Below are 24400 nucleotides of genomic sequence, written 5' to 3' on the forward strand. Positions count from 1 at the left end.
GGTAGAATTCAGCTGTGAAGCCGTCTGGACCTGGGCTTTTGTTTGCTGGAAGATTTCTGATTACAGTTTCAATTCTGTGCTTGTGATGGGTCTGTTAAGATTTCTATTTCTTCCTGGTTCAGTTTTGGAAAGTTGCACTTTTCTAAGAATTTGTCCATTTCTTCCACATTGTCCATTTTATATAAAAGGAGTCATACAACATGTGGCTTTTTGTGTCTGGCTTCTTGTGTAGGTTTTTAAGGATCATCAGTGTTGTAGCATGAATCAGTGGTTCATTCCTTTTTATGGATATTCCATTGAATGGATATATCCCATTATCAGCTGATGTACATTTATACTGCCTCCATTTCTTGCTATTATAAGTAATGCTGCTATGAACATTCATGTACATGTTTTTCTATTAACTGTACAGATGTCTTATGCCAGTTATCCCACTGTCTTGAATACAACATCTTTGAAATAGGTTTTCAAATTGGGAAATTTGAATCCTCCAACCTTGTTCTTTGTATGCAAGATTATTTTGGCTATTCTGGGTCCTCTTGAATGGTATTTTTAAGTCTTAGTTTTCTGAGACAGTGTATTAGTTTTAGCATTTAGAAATGTAAAAAAGTAACTAAATTGACTATTTGGTTTGTCATAATCTGAAAGAAGCCTCTCTGTGGTTGTCATCACTCACTGATGGCCTCTTCATTCTAACCACACAGCAGAGGGGTCCTTTCAGGCACAGCTCTTGAACTCTTCAGATAGGCTGCATTCTCTGTCCGCATTGCTTTTTTTAGAAGCATCTGAGTGCTGTCATTTTGCAGTTGCTGTGACACAGAGGCCTTATGGACTCTGACTACATCAGACAGGATATGTAAGTCAGGCCAGAGTACCTCTCCACTGAACAGTTTTTAAAAAGGTCATGTGATGTTTAGAGATAAACCTGAACTTCTGACCCAGCTTCCTTGACTACTAACTGTGTTTTTTTTTCCCCTTATTTCCTCCCGATAGTCCCTACTCTATGTTACAGTTATTTCAAAAATTAAAATTAAGTGTGCAAAGACATACGTTTAAAGTGTAAAACCTACAGTATTTATTATTCTTTGTATAAAGATCCTTTCCTACAAGGGGCCTCCTTAGGGGCTTTGATTTCTCAACTCAAACCATTACCAAGGATCAGAATTATCTGAGTTTCCTGAGAGATTAGTATTTCTTCCATTGCAATGATGGTGATGTCTCTGGTTTCCATTATTTCTTTGTATCACTGCTCCTGATCTTAAGTTATTCCTGCAGCCTCTGCAGCAGGGAAGAAGCCAAGGTCCACACAGGACCTTTCTGTCTGGCGGCCCGTCCTCCGTGCTGCCAGGACCTGCTCTCACTACATCCTGGGAGGCAGATCTGAGACACGAATGTTGTAGCTACCCTTAGGAAAGCCCGCGTCTGTAACACGGTGCCACTGGTCTCCGCCTCACCTTGCTTGCTGCACATCTTAATTTCTGTGAAATTGTGACCACTGGCTGTTCTTATTTGACATTTACACTTAATTTTGGTCAAGTTCTCTGACCTTTCTAGGACTTGGTTTTCTCATATATAAAGTTGGGATAATAATTGTACTTACCTCATGAGGTTGTAAGGATTGAATACATAATTCCTGATACATAGTAAAGCCTCAGTCAGTGTTAGTCATTATTATTATTATCATTATTAATTTGATAATAGCGTCTTTCTTGTCCATATGTGAGGAGAGTACAGTTTTATTTAAGATCTTTGTGGCATTCCTGAGGAAATATTGAGCAGAATTAGAATGTCCAGTTTCAGGCATTTTGTCATTGTCTCAGACCACTAGGCTGCTGCTGCTAAGTCGCTTCAGTCGTGTCCGACTCTGTGCAACCCCATAGACGGCAGCCCACCGGCTCCGCCATCCCTGGGATTCTCCAGGCAAGAACACTGGGGTGGGTTGCCATTTCCTTCTCCAATGCATGAAAGAGAAAAGTGAAAGGGAAGTCGCTCAGTCGTGTCTGACTCTAGCAACCCCATGGACTGCAGCCCACCAGGCTCCTCCATCCATGGGATTTTCCAGGCAGAAGTACTGGAGTGGGGTGCCATTGCCTTCTCCGACTAGGCTGCAGTGCTTACCATGAAAATAAACATTGCTAAATCTTTGCTGTGCTTTAAATTGGACTTCTCTTAAAGATACTTCATCTGCATATTGCACAGTACAGTTATTTTACTTCTTACCTATTCATTATATTCAAGAAACTATTTTATCCATTTGTCACTGTTGACACTGACAGCAGACTATATTTGAGTCTGTTATCTGGGCAACACTGTAATTTGAAACATCAGTTACAGGGGTAACTTAAATGTAGTACCTTGCTGATGTACCACGGATTTCATATTCTTGAGCCTGAGTGAAGAAATCATATCAATGAGTATAGACATACATATGTACTGATGCAGGTTTTTGTTTGTGTTTTAATCCCAAATTAGAGTTTGTATGAATGTCCTAAGCTTTTATTTGATTTATGAGAGATGCTTGAGTTTTTACTTTATGAGCTTTACTTTCTTTTCATATAACAGTATATAGATTCTTTCATTGGAATTTAATTTTTAAATGTTTAGTTTGCACCTTTCCTTATGTAATTTCTCAAGTAGTATTTTGAATAGGCATCTAAACTCTGAAATTGTGTGAAATCTGTTTACTAAATGGAGTAAAGCTAGTCTATTTATCCCATATATATGTTATCAGCTTAAATCCTTTTTCTTCTTTTAATGACCAATATTTTAAAATAATGTTAAGACTCACTGCCATGAAGCCCTCCTAAGTGCTTCTAATCACTGCCTGTTTATAGTACAGTTGATTCCATAGCAATCTTCCAAAACAGAAAATGCTTTAAAATATAAGATATTTTTCTAAATTATATATATATATGTGGTCCAAAGCTTTTCTAAATTTCAATGTATATAAAATATATATATATATATATAGTCCAAAATTTTTATCTGGAATGATTTGTAGTTACAGTACTTTGGGGATAAAGACAGGAGGAAGGAGGGAAGCAAGAGACTTCTTCATTTTAACTTGTCCCTGGCTGTATGTAATCTCATTACACATATTGCTATTTTTTAACCCTCAGTAAGGGTTAACAGGCAGCGAGATTATGAACCTTTATGTTTTTTGCCTATTAATACCTGTCTTTATTTAAAATAGCACAGCCTATAAATGAAAATGTCTGGTACTGACAAATGTATCAAGTTTCTTAGACGATGATAATAAAATGTAGCTTTCCCATAGATAAAGAAAACCAATAAGGCCTTCACTCCTGTAAATATATTTTTCAAAAGAAAACATTTTCTAGTATATTCATGTGATGGGATTTTATATCTGTTCCTCTTTAATCCTTGATTCTACCTTCCTTGCAGAAGTTTTACCTGCTCAGGAATGGAAACCTCCTCTGCCTGCTTATGATTTTCTAAGTATGATGGATGCGGCAGCATCTGAGCATCTTGCTAGGAAAGTTCCCGAGTGTATAAAAGAAACTGACATGCATGAAAGTGATAAAGAACAGCCTGACGATAAATCTGCCATCACAGAGGAATCGATTGGAACATCGAAAATGAAGCATTCGAGCAGAAGTAGTTGGCTTGAAGAAATCAAAAAACCGCTCAGGCATGATAATCAAGAATTATGATACTCAAAAGTGAGCTAATTTTATGGGGCTGTGAAAAGCTTCCCAAAGTCTTTTTGGCTCGTTTGATAGACTTGAGAATTTATTTCACTAAAAAGTAATACTGAATCATTTCAAGTTTCTAGATCAGGGCTGTTCAATGAAATATAATGTGCAATATATGTAATTTAGAATTTTCTGTAGCCACATTAATATAAAACTGAGCAGGTGTAATTAATTTTATTTCACCCAATTTAAGTATACCACCCCAAAATAGTTCAGTTAACATAAAAATTGTGAGTTATTTTACATTCTTTTTTTGTATCAAGTCTTCAAAATCCAGTGCATATTTTACGCTTACTACACATCTCACTTCAGAGTAGCTACGTTTCAAGTGCTCAGTAGCCACATATGTCTGGTGACACAAGTGAAGCCATACATATTCATGTAAACTCCACTCCCATCCAGTCTGCCACACAATATGGAGCAGAGTTCCTTGTGCTATACAGTTGGTCTTTCTTGGTTATTTATTTTAAACATAGCAATGTGTACATGTCCATCCCAAACTCCCTAACAACCATAAGTTCATTCTCTAAGTCTGTGAGTCTCTTTCTATAAAACCAGTGTTTCTTAATCAGGGGAGAGTTTTGCCCCCAGAGGGGGCATTTGATAATGTCAAGAGGCATTTTTGATCATCATTACTAGGGGCATTACTGGTGTATAGTGGGGCTAAGTAGAAGCCAGGGATGCTAATAAGCATCTTACAACACATTGGACAGCTCCTCCCGCCCCAAACAAAGAATTATCCTGCCTAATTGTCAATAATCCCAAGTTTGAGTTAAACTAATCTGGGCAAACTGTTAAATTCCCTTATATTTTTAAAGTAATGAAATAACCCTAAAAAGAATGCAGAGTAAGATATATATAATATATATTATGTTATATATGTTATATAATGATTCTCTTATATATAATAATATATATTACATATAATATATATATAATTCTCATATATATACAGTTGCCCCTTAGACCAACCCAGATGTGAACTGCACCATTCTACTTACATGTAGATTTCCTTCACTGAATACTTTCTACAGTACTATCGCGTCCGTGGTTGATTGACTCTGCAGATGTGGAACCATGGATATGGAGGGCTAACTGTAAAATTGCTGTTTGTTTGGGGGTTGGCTCCCCTAAACCCCACATTATTCAAGGGTCAACTGTATATTTCATTGTAACATAGATCATTTGCTCCTCCCAGCACCTTTCCTAGATGTTTTTGTTATGACATGTAATCTGTATTATTTCAGTTCATTCTCATTTGTTTTTTATTTCTTACATGGGAGATATGAGAGTGAACTCCAAATATAGCTTGTATAGTAAAATGTCACCAGCCTAACCATTAACTGCAAGCACATAAAAACTTGAAATCAATTAGTCATTGTACCATAGCCAGAAATTTTGACAGTTATTAATATGTGTTTTTAAAATAATTTTAAATAAAGTATCTGGATTTCAGGCTACCTTTAAAAGCTTCCTGTGGCCTCTGTCATGCTGTCTGTTGGACCACTTTCCCTGTATCAGTAGCATTTCTTTGGTTGCAAGCAACAGAAATTTAGCTTTGATTAACTTAAGCAAAGTAAGAATATTGGTAATTCATAGAGTTAAGCTATGCTTTGAAAAAATACAAACAAAAGCTGTTTGGGGATTTGTATAGCAGGAACCAACCAGCTCAGTAATTTTTCTGTCTTTCTCTCCAGCTGTTTTTCTGTCTTTCATGTCTCAGGGACTCCTGGGAATGTTGGTTAGGGGAAGACTAACTGGCAGCCCTAACCAGATTTCCACAATACAGAAGAGGTGAGCCTTACAGAAGAAATCTAGATTCTGTTTGCTAAGAAAAGGGAGCGTGGGTGTGGAGAGGGAAAAAAAAAAACAGCAAAGAGAAAATCTGTGAATCCTCAAAACACCACTTGCTGTGCTCCTACCTAGCCTTTTATTCTTTTCAGGAGTTTCTGTCACAGCCTCCTGTCGATCTGTAAGAGTTTCAGACGTTCTCTCTCTACCTTCAAGTGTTGAAGTTTTCCTATGTGTCTCCCTGAATCTCTGTAAGAGTTGGCCAGTGCATATGTACTTTCTGAGAAACATTTCATTCCTCATGAATCAAATTATTTTACCGTCTCCTGACTCACCTATGCTGGAAGAAACATCCTTGGTCCAGCCCTTATGATGAAATATTTCATTCATTTCACATTTCCTGGAGTTCATTACCCAAACTTATGCTTCTTTTAAAAACTAACTAAACATGCCTAGGCAGAACATTATATTCAAAGATCTGTAAGTGTCTATCATTGGTAATAGAAAATAATCAAATAGGTATACCTTGGGAGTTGTGCTTCCATTTAAGATGTCGAAAGCTGCAAGAGAATGTTCCTCCCATCTTAATAAGAAAACAAAAATGAAAACTTTTCTATTACACATCAGAGAAGGCAGCCAAAGGAACTGAATTCCAGAATGACAGGCCTCTTAGAATACACGAACTGTTTCACCTTTGGCAGAGAATAGGAGGCTGCCAGTAAAGACACTTGGAAAGATCTAAGATGTGTCCCTGCCTGCAACTTATAAGTTAGCTTGCCACAGTTTCTTGTATCAGAGACAAGGGACTTCATTACTGAACCTAGTAGTATCAATCAGTGTCAGTATCTGTGCTGGTTCCCTGATCCCCAGTCCCATAGGGCAATGAGAAAAGGGCCAGGTGACACCTATACATGCAGTGGGTTGCATTTCAGGGAGGTACTCTGAGCTCCAGGAACCTAAATATTTTATAATGACTGTTAAGCATGCTGGTCCTTTGCTCTGGAGGGAGACATCTTCATTACAGTAGACAGTAATCAAATGTGTCTCTTCCCAAGGAAGATGCTATCTCTTTTTACTCCAGCTGAGAAGGTGGTTGAGACAGAACAGAGGCAGTCAGTGCCTCTCCATAGATCATGCACAAACATGAGAGACCCATGAAAAAGTATCTCCCAACAAAAATCAGCTAAACTTTTGAAGAATTTAGGGGCAAGTATGGACTGAATATTAGCTTAGAGTAAGTGGGAGCTTATCTCCCCTTGCTATTCTTTGGAACTCTGCATTCAGATGCTTATATCTTTCCTTTTCTCCTTTGCTTTCCACTTCTCTTCTGTTCACAGCTATTTTTAAGGCCTCCTCAGACAGCCATTTTGCTTTTTTTGCATTTCTTTTTCTTGGGGATAAGAAAGCCTTCCTCAGTGATCACTGCAAAGAAATAGAGGAAAACAATAGAATGGGAAAGACTAGAGATCTCTTCAAGAAATTACAGATACCAAGGGAACATCATGCAAAGATGGGCTCGATAAAAGACAAAAATGGTATGGACCTAACAGAAGCAGAAGATATTAAGAAGAGGTGGCAAGAATACACAGAAGAACTATACAAAAAAGATCTTCATGACCAAGATAATCAAGGTATGATAACTTACCTAGAGCCAGACATCCTGGAATGTGAAGTCAAGTGGGCCTTAGGAAGCATCACTACAAACAAAGTTAGTGGAGGTGATGGAATTCCAGTTGAGCTATTTCAAATCCTAAAAGATAATGCTGTGAAAGTGCTGCACTCAATATGCCAGCAAATTGGAAAACTCAGCAGTGGCCACAGGAGTGGGAGAAGTCAGTTTTCATTCCAATCCCAAAGAAAGGCAATGCCAAAGAATGTTCAAACTACCGCACAATTGTACTCATCTCACATGCTAGTAAAGTAATGCTGAAAATTCTCTAAGCCAGGCTTCAGCAATAAATATGTGAGCTGTGAACTTCCAGATGTTCAAGCTGGATTTAGAAAAGGCAGAGGAACCAGAGATCAAATTGCCAACATCTGCTGGATCATCAAAAAAGCAAGAGAGTTCCAGAAAAACATCTATTTCTGCTTTATTGACTCTATATATATATATATATATATATATATATATAGAGAGAGAGACTATATATTTATTTTTTTATATATATATATATATTTATATATATATATAGACTATTTATTTATTATATGCCAAAGCCTTTGTGTGGATCACAATAAACTGTGGAAAATTCTGAAAGAGGTGGGAATATGAGACCACCTGACCTGCCTCTTGAGAAACCTGTATGCAGGTCAGGAAGCAACAGTTAGAACTGGACATGGAACAACAGACTGGTTCCAAATAGGAAAAGGAGTATGTCAAGGCTGTATATTGTCACCCTGCTTATTTAACTTATATACAGAGTACATCATGAGAAACACTGGGCTGGAGGAAGCGCAACCTGAAATCAAGATTGCTGGGAGAAATATCAATAACCTCAGATATGCAGATGACACCACCCTTATGGCAAAAAGTGAAGAAGAACTAAAGAGCCTCTTGATGAAAGTGAAAGGGGAGAGTGAAAAAGTTGGCTTAAAGCTCGACATTCAGAAAACTAAGATCATGGGCATCCCGTCGCATCACTTCATGGCAAATGGATGGGGAAACAATGGAAACAGTGACAGACTTTATTTTTGGGGGCTCCAGGATTACTGCAGATGGTGACTGAAGCCATGAAATTAAGAGATTCTTACTCCCTGGAAGGAAAGTTATGACCAACCTAGAGGCATATTAAAAAGCAGAGACATTACTTTGCCAACAAAGGTCTGTCTAGTCAAGGCTATGGTTTTTCCAGCAGTCATGTATGGATGTGAGAGTTGGACTATAAAGAAAGCTGAGCGTTGAAGCATTGATGCTTTTGAACTGTGGTGTTGGAGAAGACTCTTGAGAGTCCCTTGGACTGCAAGGAGATCCAACCAGTCCATCCTAAAGGAGATCAGTCCTGAGTGTTCATTGGAAGAACTGATGTTGAGGCTGAAACTCCAATACTTTGGCCACCTGATGTGAAGAGTTGACTCATTGGAAAAGACCCTGATGCTGGGAAAGATTGGAGGCAGGAGGAGAAGGGGACAACAGAGGATAAGATGGTTAGATGGCATCACCGACTCAATGGAGATGAGCTTGAGCAAGCCCTGGGAGTTGGTGATGGACAGGGAGGCCTGGCGTGCTGAGGTCCATGGGGTTGTGAAGAGTCGGACACAACTGAGCGACTGAACTGAAGTGGGAGCTTTGACACGACAGTTCACATTCTCCTTGGAGCTCCTTTCCACCAGCTTCTACTGGGTGCTATGAGAACTATTGGGGCAGGAGTGTGGTGAGAAGATATCCCTCAAAGACAACAGGCATGCAGTTAGTGGTTGATCTGATGTTCTCGGGTGACAGAAGTGAAACTGACCACTTCCTCAGACTTTCTTTATTTTGAGTGAAAAACATTAACCACTGCTGGAGAGAGCATAACTTCCTGCCTCCAGGGCCCAGGCACAGACCAACTGCCTCTGGGGAAGGAGTAAATGCAAAAACCTTTGGCCCCTGGGGAGAGGTAGAAAACCTCTTGCGCCCAGGATACTGTACCAACACCAAGCGGAGATCTGCTCTCTATGGGAGAAGTGCAGTTCACCACTGGGGGAGCTTGAGACTGTGGGGTGATGCAGGTAAGCAGGACTGGCTCAAAGCTGAGGGTGGAGAAGGAGAACAGATCCTCTGGCACCCAGGTCTGACCCAAGTGCAAGATGACTTCAGCCCATCCCTGAAGGTACACAGACTGTATTACACCAAAGGTAAAAATAATAAAAGCCAAGCCTGTTTTCACTGACTTGATTCATTCAGTCCCTCACACTAGTGGCCATGTATAAATATTATTTATCTTTCTCAACTGTTCTTCACAAGATGTGTGGCATTCAAAAATTCTAAGACTTAAAAAAAAAGTAAAACAATTCATAGTCAAGAGATGAAACAAATGACACAACTAAACTCAGAAATGACCCAGATATTGGAAATTGTGAGGCAGAGACTTTTAACATGATGAATGTGTTAAAGGATTTACTGGAAAAACAAAAGGTAAACTTGAGCATATCTGCAGAAAACAGGCAACAATAAAGTCACCAAAGTGGACTTGAAAAAGAACCAACAGAGAACTTTTATAAATAAGATTGCAATAACTAAGATTAAAAATTTAAATTAGACACAGCTGAAAAGAAAGCGATAACTAGAAGACAGATGATAAAAATTATCCAAAATATACCACAGAAAGATAAAAAGATGAAACATACAGAAAAGAGATTAAAAGTCCAGGATGATGGAGAGAGAAAGATTAACATCTGTTAATAACTAATAGGTATTCCACAAGAAGAGGGAGAATGGGGGCAGAGATACCAAATATGGAGACAATTACTGAGGATTTTCCAGAATGATGAAAGATACCAATTCACAAATTCAGAAGTTTATAAATTTCTAAGTGGATTAAATAAAAAGAAATCCACACTAGACACACAGTGAAACTACAGATCGAAGGCAAAGAGAATCTTAAAAGATGTCAAAGAAAAAGACCAATTACATCCATACTATTGGAAGCTGGACAACAGCTGAATCAAAGGCTGTGGCAGGATATTTTCAAAAGGTTGCAAGAAAAATATTTTCTAACCCAGAATTTATATCCAGTGAAATTTTTTTTTTTGAAAAAAGGATAAGATAAACACAGTTCAGAACTGAGTGGCCATCAAGAAAAATAAGGAGATTCCGGATATTTATTTCATGTGGAAGGAAAGAGATCCCAGATGGGAGGGCAGAGAAGACAAAAGACATAAAGGAGCAAAGTGATAAATACATGGGTGAATCTGAATGAGAGCATGAAACACTCATAAATGCAAAACTTAAAAGAAAACATGATGGAATTAACATATTAACAACAACAATGTATAAGTAGGGAAAGGAGTCAATAGAGATAATGTACTCTTAAGTTCCCTGGGAAATGGAGATGGTTATTGATTAATCTTAGCTTATGACAGGCAGTAAGTATGCATTTTGTAATTTTTAGGGTATCCACTAAAAGGATAGAAAACTTTCACACAGTGAGAGGGAAAAAATGAAGGTATCAAAAATAATCAACAGCAAGAAAGGAAAATAAATGAAACATAGAACAGGTGGGATAAATAGCACAAAATAAGACAGCAATTTAAACAGAACTGCTAGTAAACAAGTGCAAATGGGTCAAATATTCCAATTAAAAGAGCATCAGGTGGGATCAAAAAGTCAACTACACAGAGTTTATAAAAGACACGTTAAATATACAGAAAGGTTAAAGGTAAAAGGACAGAAAAAGAAATGCCATTCAGTTTCTAGGTAAGAAAAAGTTGGTCAGATTAGACAGCCTTAATATCAGATAAGAAAGACATTAAGGCAAAAAGCATTATTGAAGATAAAGAATCACTTCATAATAATAAAATGTTCAATTTGTAACACTTGTAAATTCGTGATCACCTAATAACAGTTTTCATACCGTTCATGGGGTTCTCAAGGCAAGAATACGGAAGTGGTTTGCCAGTGCCTTCTCCAGTGGACCACGTTTTTTCAGAACTCTCCAATGTGACCCATCCATCTTGGGTGACCCTATAGGGCATGGCTCATAGTTTCATTTAGTTAGACAAAACTGTGGTCCATGTGATCAGTTTGATTAGTTTTCTGTGACTATGGTTTTCATTCTGTCTGCCCAATGACTAATAAGGATAAGAGGCTTATGGAAGCTTCCAGGTAGGAGAGACTGACTGTGAGGGAAACTGGGTCTTATTCTTATAGGCAGGGCCATGCTCAGTAAATCTTTAATCCAATTTTCTGTTGTTGGGCAGGGCTGTGTTCTCTCCCTCTTGTTTGACCTGAGACCAAACTATGGTGGAGGTAATGAAGATAGTGGTGACCTCCTTCAAAAGATCCCATGCACCCATTGCTGCAATCAGTGCCCCCGACCCTGTAGCAGGCCACTGCCGACCTACGCCTCCACCAGAGACTCCTGGACACTCACGGGCAAGTCTGAGTCAGTCTCTTGTGGGGTCACTGCTTCTTTCTCCTCGGTCCTGGTGTGCACAAGGTTTTGTTTGTGCCTTCCAAAACTCTTTCCCCAGGCCTGTGTAAGTTCTGTAATCAATTCCCACTGGCCTCCAAAGTCAAATTCCCTGGGGGTTCTCAGTCCCTTTGCCAGATTCCCGGGTTTATTGACTACACCAAAGCCTTTGACTGTGTGGATCACAAGAAACTGTGGAAAGTTCTGAAAGAGATGGGAATACCAGACTACCTGACCTGCCTCCTGAGAAATCTGGATGCAGGTCAGGAAGCATAGAACTGGACATCTAACAACAGACTGGTTCCAAATCAGGAAAGGAGTATGGCAGGCTGTCTATTGTCACCGTGCTTATTTAACTTATATGCAGAGTACATCATGTGAAATGCCGGGCTGGATGAAGCACAGCTGGAAGGAAGATTGCTGGGAGAAATATCAATAACCTCAGATACATGAATGACACACTTTATGGCAGAAAGCAAAGAAGAACTAAAGAGCCTCTTGATGAAAGTGAAAGAGGACAGTGAAAAAGTTGGCTTAAAACTCAACATTCAGAAAACGAAGATCATGGCATCTGGTCCCATCACTTCATGGCAAATAGATGGGGAAACAAAGGAAACGGTGAGAGACTTTATTTTCTTGGGCTCCAAAATCACTGCAGATGGTGACTGCAGTCATGAAATTAAAAGACCCTTGCTCCTTGGAAGAAAAGCTATGACCAAGCTAGACAGCATATTAAAACACAGAGACATTACTTTGCCAACAAAGGTCCATCTAGTCAAAGCTATGGTTTTTCCAGTAGTCATGTATGGATGTGAGAGCTGAGCGCCGAAGAATTGATGCTTTTGAACTGCGGTGTTGGAAAAGACTCTTAAGAGTCCCTTGGACTGCAAGGAGATCAAATCAGTCCATCCTAAAGGAAGCAAGTCCTGAATATTCATTGGAAAGACTGAGGGTGAACCTGAAACTCCAATACTCTGGCCACCTGATGTGAAGAGCTGACTCATTGGAAAAGACCCTGATGCTGGGAAAGATTGAAGGCAAGAGGGGATGGGGATGACAGAGGATGAGATGGTTGGATGGCATCACTGACTCAATGGACATGGGTTTGAGCAAGCTTCAGGAGTTGGTGATGGGCAGGGAGGCCTAGTGTGCTGCAGTCCTGCTGCTGCTGCTAAGTCGCTTCAGTCGTGTCCAACTCTGTGCGATCCTATAGACGGCAGCCCACCAGGCTTCCAGGTCCCTGGGATTCTCCAGGCAAGAACACTGGAGTGTTTATTGCCATTCCATCGGGTCGCAAAGAGTCGGACACGACTGAGTGACTGAACTGAACTGAATAGCAGTTTTAAACTATATGACACAAGGTTAATAGTTCACAAATTATCGAGTTTCATTTAATAATCTTACTTTGCTTGACCACAGAATATTCATTCTTTTTGTGCATACATGGAACATTTATAAAAACTGACATGTGCTGAGCCATAAAGCAAGTCTCAATAATTGTTAAAGGACTAAAATCATACAGAACATGCCCTCCAGTGCAATTAATCTAGGGGGAAAAGAAAGACCAAATGATAACTAGGGTATGTAGAGTTAAGGGGATGAGTATGCAAGTCTAAGCTTTAGATGAAAATCTGGGAGTCATACAGTTTATTAATGGCAAGACTTGGAGTTAAATCTGAGTCTTTTTTAATATTCATTTAGTGGCATGATACCATATAAAGGCTTTTCTGTCTTTTTTTTTTTTTTTTGCACTGAAAAAATACTGCAATACTTCTTTTTGGACTGAAAAGTCAGTACATATAATACGTAAAAATAATACTAAAATGGCCTATTGCTGGATTATTGAATAAGCAGAGAATTCGAACATCTCTCCCACTTAGAGTTGTTTCATGTTCTCACACTTTATGGTTGTAGGTTGTAATTTCATAGTCTTTTAAAATACTTTTTTTTTTTTTTTTTTTTTTAACTAAGATCATCCAAGACTTAGTTTGGATAAGCCAGGGCCAAGTTCTTGTATAGACCTCAAGAGCTATTAAAAAAACAGATGAGAATCTGGAGTCTTGCGAAATACTCCAGACAGCCGTTCTGACTTATAGTAGGTGAAATTTCACGTCAGCCTTTTAACCAAATAAAGTACTCATTTCCTCTGACCTTAGGCGCAGTCCTAATTTTCTGTTTCTTACGTAGATAGTTTATAATAGTTACAAAGTCTGTTTCTGAAAAACTAATTTTACTCTCACCTAAACATATTTCCTGGCTAGAGAAACAACACAACCTGCTACCAGTTCTTTGTGCCATGAAACTCCTCCTGAGTGCATGGTTTCTTATACTAAGAGTAACCAATGCATTTAAATCCCTTCCCCAAACTTACCAGAGTGGAACTCTAAGGATGCATCAGCTTTACATGGTCTTGACAAGTGTGAATAGTAAGTAATTCCTAGTGAGACACTGAAACAAGATAGGATCATTCTTGTTTCTAAAGATAATTGTACTCGAGGGAAGGAGAGAGGGGAGAGGGGAGGAAGTTATTGGAAGAGTTTCCTTAAAAAGAGTCTAAGGAAAGCATCATTCAGTTGTTATTACTAACAATTTGTTTTGTATTTGACCGAAATATTTCACTTCTTATTTTTAGTTTTTGAGATGCCTATGTTAGAACATGTTTCTTATTCAGGTTTGGTAAAAAGAGTTAAAAATATCTACATATCCAGAAACATCTGGGAGAGGCGGTATTGCCCTGTACTTAGAGTATGGGCTGATTTGGACTGAAGAGTCTTCAAGTCCTTATTCTTTCAATAGCTAGCTGTATGGTGTTGTGAAGTTACTTGAAGTTTTTACGTCTTAGTTTCTTTATTGAACATACTGCTCATCACATAGTGTTGTGGATTAAATCGGAGAATGCATAGAGAGCATTTGATAAAAACCTTCTTAGAGGTGGTTTTATTTATCAGAAACTTTTTCCTATTAGCAAAGTAATACATTCTTGTAACAAAAATTCAAAGAATAAGGAAATCTAAAAAAGCACAATAGTTGTCTCACTTCTCTCTGACTCTAATTACAGAACCAAGTGTTAACCACTACTAATAATTTGGTTTGTATTTGACCTAAATATTTCACTTCTCATTTTTAGAGTTTGAGATGCCTATGTTGGAACATGCTTCTCATTCAATTTACTTTTCCTTTCCATATATAACATTAGAAAAATGTTTCTTTCACTCTCTGGTTAAATCTATATTTAGTGTTCACACAGACGTCTGGAAATAGAGGTTGTAGAAGAATCATTTGATCATAAATATACTCCATATTTGCCTTAGAATTGGAGTTTGCTCTTCCAACCTAAACTTTAAAAATTAGCATAATTATACCTACAGTGTCTCCCCAGGCATCCCAGAGTACAAGGCCTAAGAGCATCATTCTGAACTGAGTAGCACACATCCAGATGTCCTGTTAAGGGCAGCATCCCCCGTATATCTAGGTATCGCTTGTGCTAGTGTCTGATGAATACTACTGGGGGTGTGAGTGTCATATCAACTAAGAATGCTTTAACTGCACGTAACAGATAACCTGACAGTAGCTTAAATATGTAGGGTTTTGTTTTACCTGATGAGAAGTCTGCAGATACAGCAGTTCCATGGTAGCACTAGGTTCTGTTTTTTGCTTTGCCATCCATATTGTAATGGCTTGTTTCCCCTTCTCTGCAAGGCACTTGCTGAGGCTCAAGTGTCCAGCAATGTATTTAAGGCAGTAAAAAAGGAGGGAGGGTGGTGCCAGATGGGTCTTTCCCCATTTTATATGGAAAACCAAAAGGGTAATCAGAAGTCCTGGGAGACTTCTGTTTGTGTATCATGCTTGGACCAGAACTACTCCTACCTACAAAAGAGCTGGGAAGTAAGTCATGTATTTGGTTTCCCAATCTCTTATTGGGAAACAGCAATGGAAAATAATGCAACCAACTCATAGTCTCTGGCACAAGGAGGAAAAGTGGGAGATGAGGGGGTGGATTATAACTGGTCTGCTGCTTTTTTTCTTCTTAGTGCTGGTCTGAAGACACACCCGAGTCATAGCAGTGAAGATGACTCACAAGCTCTCCAATGAGAAGCTCCATGCCAAGGGAAGGCCTGCTGCGGCTGCTGCTAAGTCGCTTCAGTCGTGTCCGACTCTGTGCGACCCCATAGACAGCCCACCAGGCTCCGCCGTCCCTGGGATTCTCCAGGCAAGAACACTGGGGTGGGGTGCCATTGCCTTCTCCAGGGAAGGCCTGGATCCCCCCAGTTGTTGCATCTCTTAATGACCAGCTCCCTTGGTTCATACATAGCTACCTGCCCAGGGTGCCAGTGCCCCCTGAGGCAGGGTTGAGGCAGTTCTGACATCTGCCATCTCTTGAGACTCAGGCTCTTTGTTGCTGTTCTCTATCAGTTCAGTCATGCATTCAGTCAAAAATTATCATAACTTTCTACCCTCAAAGGTTTGTTTTGGGGACTCTTCCTTCCCATCTTCCCTGCTCCTGAGCATGGTTGAGGGTCACTCTGGCCCACTGGGAAGACCTCTCAGAGTCTTATCTGCATAAGATATCCTTATGCAAATAAGTCCACCCTTTCTTGAATTTTGCCTACCCAGGGGGAGCGGACTTCATGTGCTCTTTTCTGTAGCCAGAGGATCCTGGCTTACACTTGCTTAACAAGTAAGAAGCATTCAAATGACTCTCTGAAGAACAAGGAATATCATCCAAGGTGACTGGACTGACTACTTGCTTATCAGAGAAGTGGAGTTCACCTCCTCCCACCTAAAAAAAAGAAAAGCTGGCTACACAAAAAATTAGAAAATATGCAGTAATTGCAACACTTGCACATGGCATAATTGATTCTGAAGTTTCATGCAACATATCTTTAGATCACGTTATTCATTCATTCAACCATCTGTGGTGCCCATAAGTGCCAGACCCTAAGCCAAATACTATGGATATAAAGTGAAATCAGGCATTGTCCTTTACCTGAACGACCTTAGCATCCAGTGTGTGCGGGAGATATGGAAACCATTTTCGCCTGTTGCCTTATGAGTGCTAGGGCCGAGGGGTGCCTAGGATGATAGGGAATCCCAGGGGATCCAGGGCAGCTAAACAAGCTAAGGGCCAGACAGCTTTCTAGGGGAGATGATACTTGGGCTGAATTTTGAGTATAAGTAGAAGTTGCTAAGGGAATTTCCAAGGAGATGAAAGAGCATGTGATGACAGGATGTCCATGGTATTTTTTCTGCTGCACACACCAGGTCATTTCAGCATAAGCCAGCTCATTATACAACTGGTGCATGAAACAAGAGAAGGAATTCCATACAGAGAGAAAGGTATTTGGTGAAACGGAGTCCAGGAGGCCAGAGAGGAACAGGAGCCAGGTACTACAAACTGATGTTAAACTAATGAGCTTGAACTCTGGATCATAGGTTATAGATTTAAGTTACAAGCTTATTAGGTGATTTTCCCCTCTAAGAGTGAAAAAGTAAACTTTAAATATTTCTATTTTAATGAAAGGGAAAAATTAAAACATCAATGATGGGTTGAGTGCAAAGCCCCATGGTCTTCCTGAAAAGATAGTTACAATTATTTTAGAGTAATAGTCCCTTTCTGCCAGTCTGTTTGCTTGCATTAGCTTAAGTAGATTAAACCCTCTGAGGATTTAAAAGTTGTAGGTGAATGTTTTATCCTGGAAATTATAATGAATTAGAAACTCTCTAGGGCCAGAGTCATTTCCTACAGTAATTTTTCCAGGCTATTACAGTACAATTTACTCCCTTGCACTAGAAAATGCACAAAATGGAGAGTGAGTTAGTAAACCTCTCTTGGCATCTCAGTTGTTACAATTCCAGGAAATGACGAAAGTATGGGGAAAACAAAGACCAATATTTGCACATCAATTTTATTTCTTTATTTTGGCTTCAAAGTGTTCCAGTATTTCTCTAGTTTCCTAGAAGACCAGGACTTTGAGAAGCAAATTCTCATAATGAAGTCAATATAATTCAAGTCAGAAAGAGTGAATTTTATTTAAAAAAATTTTTTTAAACTTTAAATTGCAGTAAAAGTATTCATTTACTGGTTTTAAAACCCCTTTATGTGTATACATACCACAGTGCTGCGATGAACATTGGGGTATATGTGTCTTTTTCAATTATGGTTTCCTCAGGGTATATGCCCAGTAGTGGGATTGTTGGGTCATATGATAACTTTATTCCTAGTTTTTAAAGAATCTTCATACTCTTCTCCATAGTAGCTGTATCAATTTGCATTCCCACCAACAGTGCAAGGGGGTTCCCTTTTCTCAGTGGAACATTACTCAGCCATAAAAAGGAGCACATTTGACTCAGTTCTAATAAAGTGGATGAACCTAGAGCCTACTATACAGAGTTAAGTAAGTCAGAAAAGCAAATACCATATATTAACACATAGATATGGGATCTGGAAAGATGGGACTGATGAACCTATCTGTAGTGCAGCAGTGGAGATACAGAGACTTGTGGCCATGGCAGGTGTGGGGAAGATACACTGAGAGGAGAAGGTATGGTGAATTGGGATAGTAACACTGAAACATATGCATAACCAAATGTAAAATGAGATAGCCAGTGGAAATCTGCTCTATGACACAGGGAGCTCAAATTCAGTACTCTGTGACAACCTAGAGGGGTAAGACGGGGTGGGAAGTGGAAGGGAGGTTCAAGAGGGAGGGGATATACATATACTTATGGCTGATTCATGTTGATATATGGTGAAATCATACACAATATTGTAAACCAATTGTCCTCCAACTAAAAATAAATAAATTTTAAAAAGAAACCCTCTTTATGCATTTTTAAAATAGTATCCTGGCCCACCCTGAGATTTTATACTGTGAGAATATCAGAAGATCATCAGTACTGATCGTTTCTAATGTTCTGTGTATGATGCTTGTTGCCGAAGTGATTAATACTGAACTTATTCCTCTCTAAACCCCACAAAATATTGACTCATAATTATATTCAGTTTTCTAATTTATAACACTCTTTTCCCATATATTGCCTGTTTAACCTTCATAATATCACTGTAAAATAAGACTTGGCATTTTATAAGCTAAGAAAATAACTGAGAGGTTCTGGCAAATAAATCTCAAACGTAAGTCTTCATTTGCATCACCTACAGGAGCTTTTCGTAAAATAGACTCCTGTGTTTACTCTCCCAAACTCCAAGACTCTGATTTAACAGTTAAAAAGCTGCCTGAACGATGCTGATAGTGAACCTAGTTGGGAACTCCTGTTTAAGAGGACTTTTCTAGAGCCCTTAAGGAATGGAACCAGAACTCAAGCTAGAAATGCTGACTGTAGGTCGACAGATTTCCCCAAAGATCACAAGTCAGGTGGAAGAAGTAGGTAAGCAGCAGGGATTATGGGAATGCATGCAGGTGGATGTGGATCGATGGTAAAAAGATACATCTTAGAGCAATTTTCCTTCAAAGAATTTTCAACAGTAAAGATGGAGTGACAGTCAATGAAGACAGAAATCTTCAGATTGGTAACATTTTATAGGATGGTGGGGGAAGAGGACAGACAGGTTAGTTAGTATGCATGTGATATTTGTTTCTATGCATAAAAAAAATAAGAAATATGGGAACTGAGACAAAAGAAATAGTGAGCTGGTTCCTTGTATCTTTTCAAAAGCCACAGTGGAAAAAAAAACCATGATAAGTTGGAAAATTGAAAACAAATAATTGAAAAAATAGTTGCCTTCAAACCGAAGTAATTCCTAGGTATTTATATGGGGAAAAGATGCTGCATGTTTTAGAAGATGAATTATAGTGAAGCACTAGGAAGGAAGACCTGAGTGGTAGGTATTTCCAGTTTTGTATTACAAATGATGAAACTATGGTTCAAGGAAGTAAAGAGTATTACTTAAGATGTGTAGTGAGTGTGTGGGAGAAGGAATTGGAACCTGTGAATTATTAAAGTTTTCTATCAAACACTGTCTATAATAAATAGCAGCACCAAGAAGAACCCACAAGAGGAGAATAGATTCTAGGAGAAGAAAAGAAGGCCTAGGAAATGCAACCTTCACTCCATTCTGTGATGCGGATGGAATGTAATGTTGCCTTCCTGTGTTTTTGTCGTCAAAACCACAGAGCTGTGACCATGAAATTTCTTCTTGGAGAGTTGACACTGGGACTTTCCAAATTTTTATTATTCAGAAGACAAAATTTCAGCCTGAGGCAAGATTTTAAAATGGATTTTGTAGAGAATAAAATTTAGAAAATTTCCTTGGCTGCTACTTATCAACTGTTGGTTGAGAATTTTTGTTTCAGATAATGCCATCTTAAGTATACTACAAGCACTTTCTGCTTGTAAGTGTTTGTAGTCGTAATGTATTTCATCAAATGTATTTTTTTTTCACAGCTATACAGGACTTCTAGAAGTTTATTTTGTTATTTTTAATCATTGATAATCTATGCACTGGATTGATGCATTCCCTCCAATAAAGCCCCCTTTCATAGAGAAAGAGAGAAAGTTGCTCAGTCGTGTCCGATTCTTTGGGACCCCATGGACTATACAGTCCGTTGAATTCTCCAGGCCAGAATACTGGAGTGGGTAGCCTTTCCTTTCTCCAGGAGTTCTTCTCAACCCAGGGATTGAACCCAGGTCTCCCACATTGCAGGCAGATTCTTTACCAACTGAGCTATCAGGGAAGCCCCAGCATAGAGGTTGTCACATCCAGTCATTATTTCATAGTTATCCAGGTTTCCTCAGAGGCTATGTCTACTTTCCATTTCTTTTCCAGAGGCCTTTTCATGTGCTAAGACCCAAGTTAGGCCTCTCATGCCTCTTATGTCTTAGATAAATCTGAGCTTAGCTTCAGGAAAACAGTAGAGACAACTAGTACCTAAAACGTCTTCGGTCTGAATGTTTTGATACATCCTGAATCACTTCCCACAGTCCATGGAAGGAATTTGATTGGGCTCTGCTTCAAAAACTGTCTGATCATAATTTGTTTTTCCTAAGACAAAGTAATCTTGTATATCATGAGCAGGAACCCAAGAATCCACAGCGGTCATTTTCTTATAAGAACACGAGAGATTATTTGCCTTTCTAAAGGTAAATGCAAAACCTATAAACTGCATGATTGTTCTCTTCTAAGTCTCTAGAAATCACCTCAAATGCAATTATTATAAACATTTAACATACAGTATTTAACATTGAGAACATTAAAAATTCTTTTATAATTTTATTGATTTTTATAATTTTATTTATTTCTGTCTCTGTGAGGTCTTCTTTGCTGTGTGGACTTTTCTCTAGTTACAGCCAGCTGGGGCTACTATCTAGCTGCAGTGCACAGCTGCACTGTGGTAGAAGAGGTAGCATCCTCTTCTTGCTGAGCATGGGTCTCTAGGGCACATGGGCTTCAGTAGTTGCGGCTCATGGGCTCAGTAGCTGTGGTTCCCGGGCTCTAGAGCACAGGCTCAATAGTTGTGGCTCATGGACCGAATTGCCCCATGGCATGTTGAATCTTCCTAGATCAGGGATTTAGCTCATGTCTCCTGCACTGGCAGGCAGACTCTTTACCACTGAGCCACCAGGGAAGCCCAATTACATAAAATTAAAAATATATATATATGTTTGTTCATAATGGAACCAGAAGCAAAGCAATACTTATCATATAGGAACTTGTTTTTTTTTTTTTGTTTCACTCTTCCTTCTCATAGTTATTAAGACAGATGCTGTAAAAAGAATTTAAATTCAGTATTGGTGGGAAAGAATTTCAGAGTTATTTCTAGTAATTCCCTTGCTCCCTTAATGGTATCAGAATTTTTAAAAAATACGTAGCTGACTTTATTTTGTTAACACTTACTCTAATCTTAACTTCATCAAATGGCTGTTTTTCATCCCCACTAACAGAACTGGAAATCTGATAGTTCAGGGTCTTTGAATGGTTTTTGTTCCCCTTGAGAATTGTCTTTAGCTTTTTGCCTATGAGAGAAAATAATTATTTTTATAGTTTTCAAGAGTCCTTTTAAAAATAGAGATTTCTCTTATTTTGATGATAATTTCAACTCACTATTTTCTGAATGGATAATCATTTCATATATACATATGGTAGGCAGTTGAATAAACAAAATTTCAGTTAAATAAACCATTTTGTAACTTAAAAAATTAAGAATTGCATTGTAAATGAAAATTCATACACTCTGGATATGTTTATGCAATTTCAGAGCTTGACTATGTATGCCTGTATATGTATCTGTGTATGTGTGTGTGTATATATATATATATATGCCTGTATGTGTGTTTCTGGTAGAAACTGATTTAAGAAACTATTTTAACAGAAAAAAAAGCCCATAATTAGCTCATTCATGCTTTACTTTTATTGTATGAAATTTAGCACACTGAGTAGTTTGTTCTGTTTCTGGTTTTATCTTGTTTTGCTTGTCATTTGTTTTCCAATGGTTACCAAAAATAATATTTGTAAGTATTTGTAACACCAGGCATCTTGTTTCATCTTTCGTCTAATGGTCTAAAATTCTTTGATCTTGAATACAAATAGAAATCCCAGGGCCTTTCAGAGGGTTGAAGGGAAAATGTTGAAAAGTAATTTGAACTCAGGACCACATGCAACACACACATGTATGTGGTGTGCTGCAAACTGCTGAACTGCGGCAGCGGTGGCTGTGCTAGAGTGTGCGTACTTGCTCCTGTGGACCTCCTTTCTATAAATATTGTATAGCAAAAGAGGTTCTTTACTTCAGGTCTATGATTCATTTAGGCACAAGGGAGTGTACAGGTGGACATAGGCACTTTTCTGATGGATAGATCGATAATCTTTCTTTAGACTGTCAAAGGATTTCATAATGTAAAAATAGCGACATTTAATGAACTAAAAGCTTAGAAGATGACTGTATACAATTAGCTATACATTTCAGATTTTCTAAGCATCACTTATGTATCAGGATGCTCCAGAGACACAGAACCAATAGGATCAATCTATCTATCTACTGAAGAGTAGATTTGCTATAGGAATTGTTTAAGCAGTTGTGGAAGCCCAGAAGTCCCTTGATCTGCAATCTATGGGCTGGAGAATCAGGACAGTTGTCCACATGCAAAGGTCTAAGAATAGGGGAGCTGATGGGATAAATCTCAACCTGAGTCCAAAAGCCTGAGAAACAGGAATACCAGTGTATGAGGCCAGGAGAAGATGAAAGTCTTCACCCAGGAAGAGAGTGTGTTTTTCCTCCACCTTTTTTTTAATCTATTCAGACTCTCAACAAATTGGATGGTGCCCACCCACACTGGGGAGGACCACGTGCTTTACTCAGTTCACCAATTCAGCTGCTAATCTCTTCTGGAGACCCTCTTAGAGACACATCCAGATAAAATGTTTTACCAGCTATCTGGGCATCCCCGTTAGCCCAGTCAAGTCGGGACATAAAATTAACCATCACAACTTAACAGCTCGAGACTTAAATTCATGACTTGGTTTTCTGCCTCTTAAGATTCAGATGCCAGTCAGAAACTAAAGAAAAGTAATTGACTGAATGGTACAGGCATATGACTAGAGCAGAGAAAGCACAATTTTATTTTATGAGTAATGTGTTCCTGAAGACTTGGCAGAATTCAAAACTTGCATATTTCATATCTAGTTGCTCCCATAGGACTGACAGTGTTTACTAGTGAAAGTGGCCAAGGCATATGCCAATTACAAAAACACATTTGGTAACTTATTCATCCCTCTCCAACTTAAAATTATAATTCTTCAAGATTAAAAAATAGATTTACTTTATTTCTAATTTTGTGCTGAAAGCAAAACTTTATTGATATTTTAGGTTCAGCCTTTTCAAGTTAATTCTAATTTGCATATATTTGCGTTATGTATGTTATACTTGTCGGAGAAGGCAATGGCACCCCACTCCAGTGCTCTTGCCTGGAGAATCCTGTGGATGGAGGAGCCTGGTGGGCTGCAGTCCATGGGGTCGCGAAGAGTCGGACATGACTGAGTGACTTCACTTTCACTTTTTACTTTCATGCATTGGAGAAGGAAATGGCAACCCACTCCAGTGTTCTTGCCTGGAGAATCCCAGGAATGGGGGAGCCTGGTGGGCTGCCGTCTGTGGGGTCGCACAGAGTCGGACACGACTGAAGCGACTTAGCAGCAGCAGCAACATGTTACACTCTGTGTGGTAACTGAGCCTTCTCAAAATTAGAAAGAATGAATTTTTAAAATTTTTAACTCAGCAATTTTATCTCTTATAAGATGCCATTCACAAATAATTTTGTACAACCAATAGTACCACTAACACTACTGTTGGTAAAATTACTGTAATTGATGGCCCAATTAATCTATAAATGGGAATAAATTTCTGTCCATTTTCCAGTAGTTGTCTATGTTTTGTTTCTTTTATATCCTGTAGCAGTCTGACAACTAAGGAAATCCAACTAGAAGGAGAGGTTGAGCCAAAGAAAATGTCAATTAAAAACAGGTTTGAAAATATATATCTAACTCTTATTTTCATAAAGTGCGTGTGTGTGTTTAATTTTCATTTTGATTCAGTGTTCTGTGGATAACTTTAACACTTGAAAAATAGTTTGAACAAGTTAAGCCATTCATTTTGATTCTTGGACTTTATGGTTTCCAATCCCTAATTGGAAAGGAGATTATAAATACCCTTGATCTGACTGTATACTTCAGTCACAATAGTATAAGTAAAATCTTTCGGGCTTTACAATAAAAATTAAATGAAGTATGTCTCTTTTTTTTGCATTTGAGAAATTTGAATTTTAAGGACA

The 24400-nt window shown here is 38.6% G+C and overlaps 1 protein-coding gene across 3 annotated transcripts in view; it reads left to right on the forward strand.

The window, feature by feature from the left end:
• TXNDC16 (thioredoxin domain containing 16) overlaps positions 1-5168 on the forward strand; it is a 92928-nt gene extending 87760 nt beyond the window's left edge. For all 3 annotated transcript variants that reach the window (XM_070378494.1, XM_070378493.1, XM_005899959.3), the window contains one exon: positions 3406-5168. In XM_070378494.1, the coding sequence (XP_070234595.1) occupies positions 3406-3674 (269 nt within the window). In that variant the 3' untranslated portion in view covers positions 3675-5168. The remainder of the gene's footprint in view (positions 1-3405) is intronic.
• Positions 5169-24400: the final 19232 nt, after the last annotated feature.

The sequence above is a fragment of the Bos mutus genome, chromosome 10 (genome assembly GCF_027580195.1).
Source record: "Bos mutus isolate GX-2022 chromosome 10, NWIPB_WYAK_1.1, whole genome shotgun sequence".
NCBI lineage: Eukaryota > Metazoa > Chordata > Mammalia > Artiodactyla > Bovidae > Bos > Bos mutus.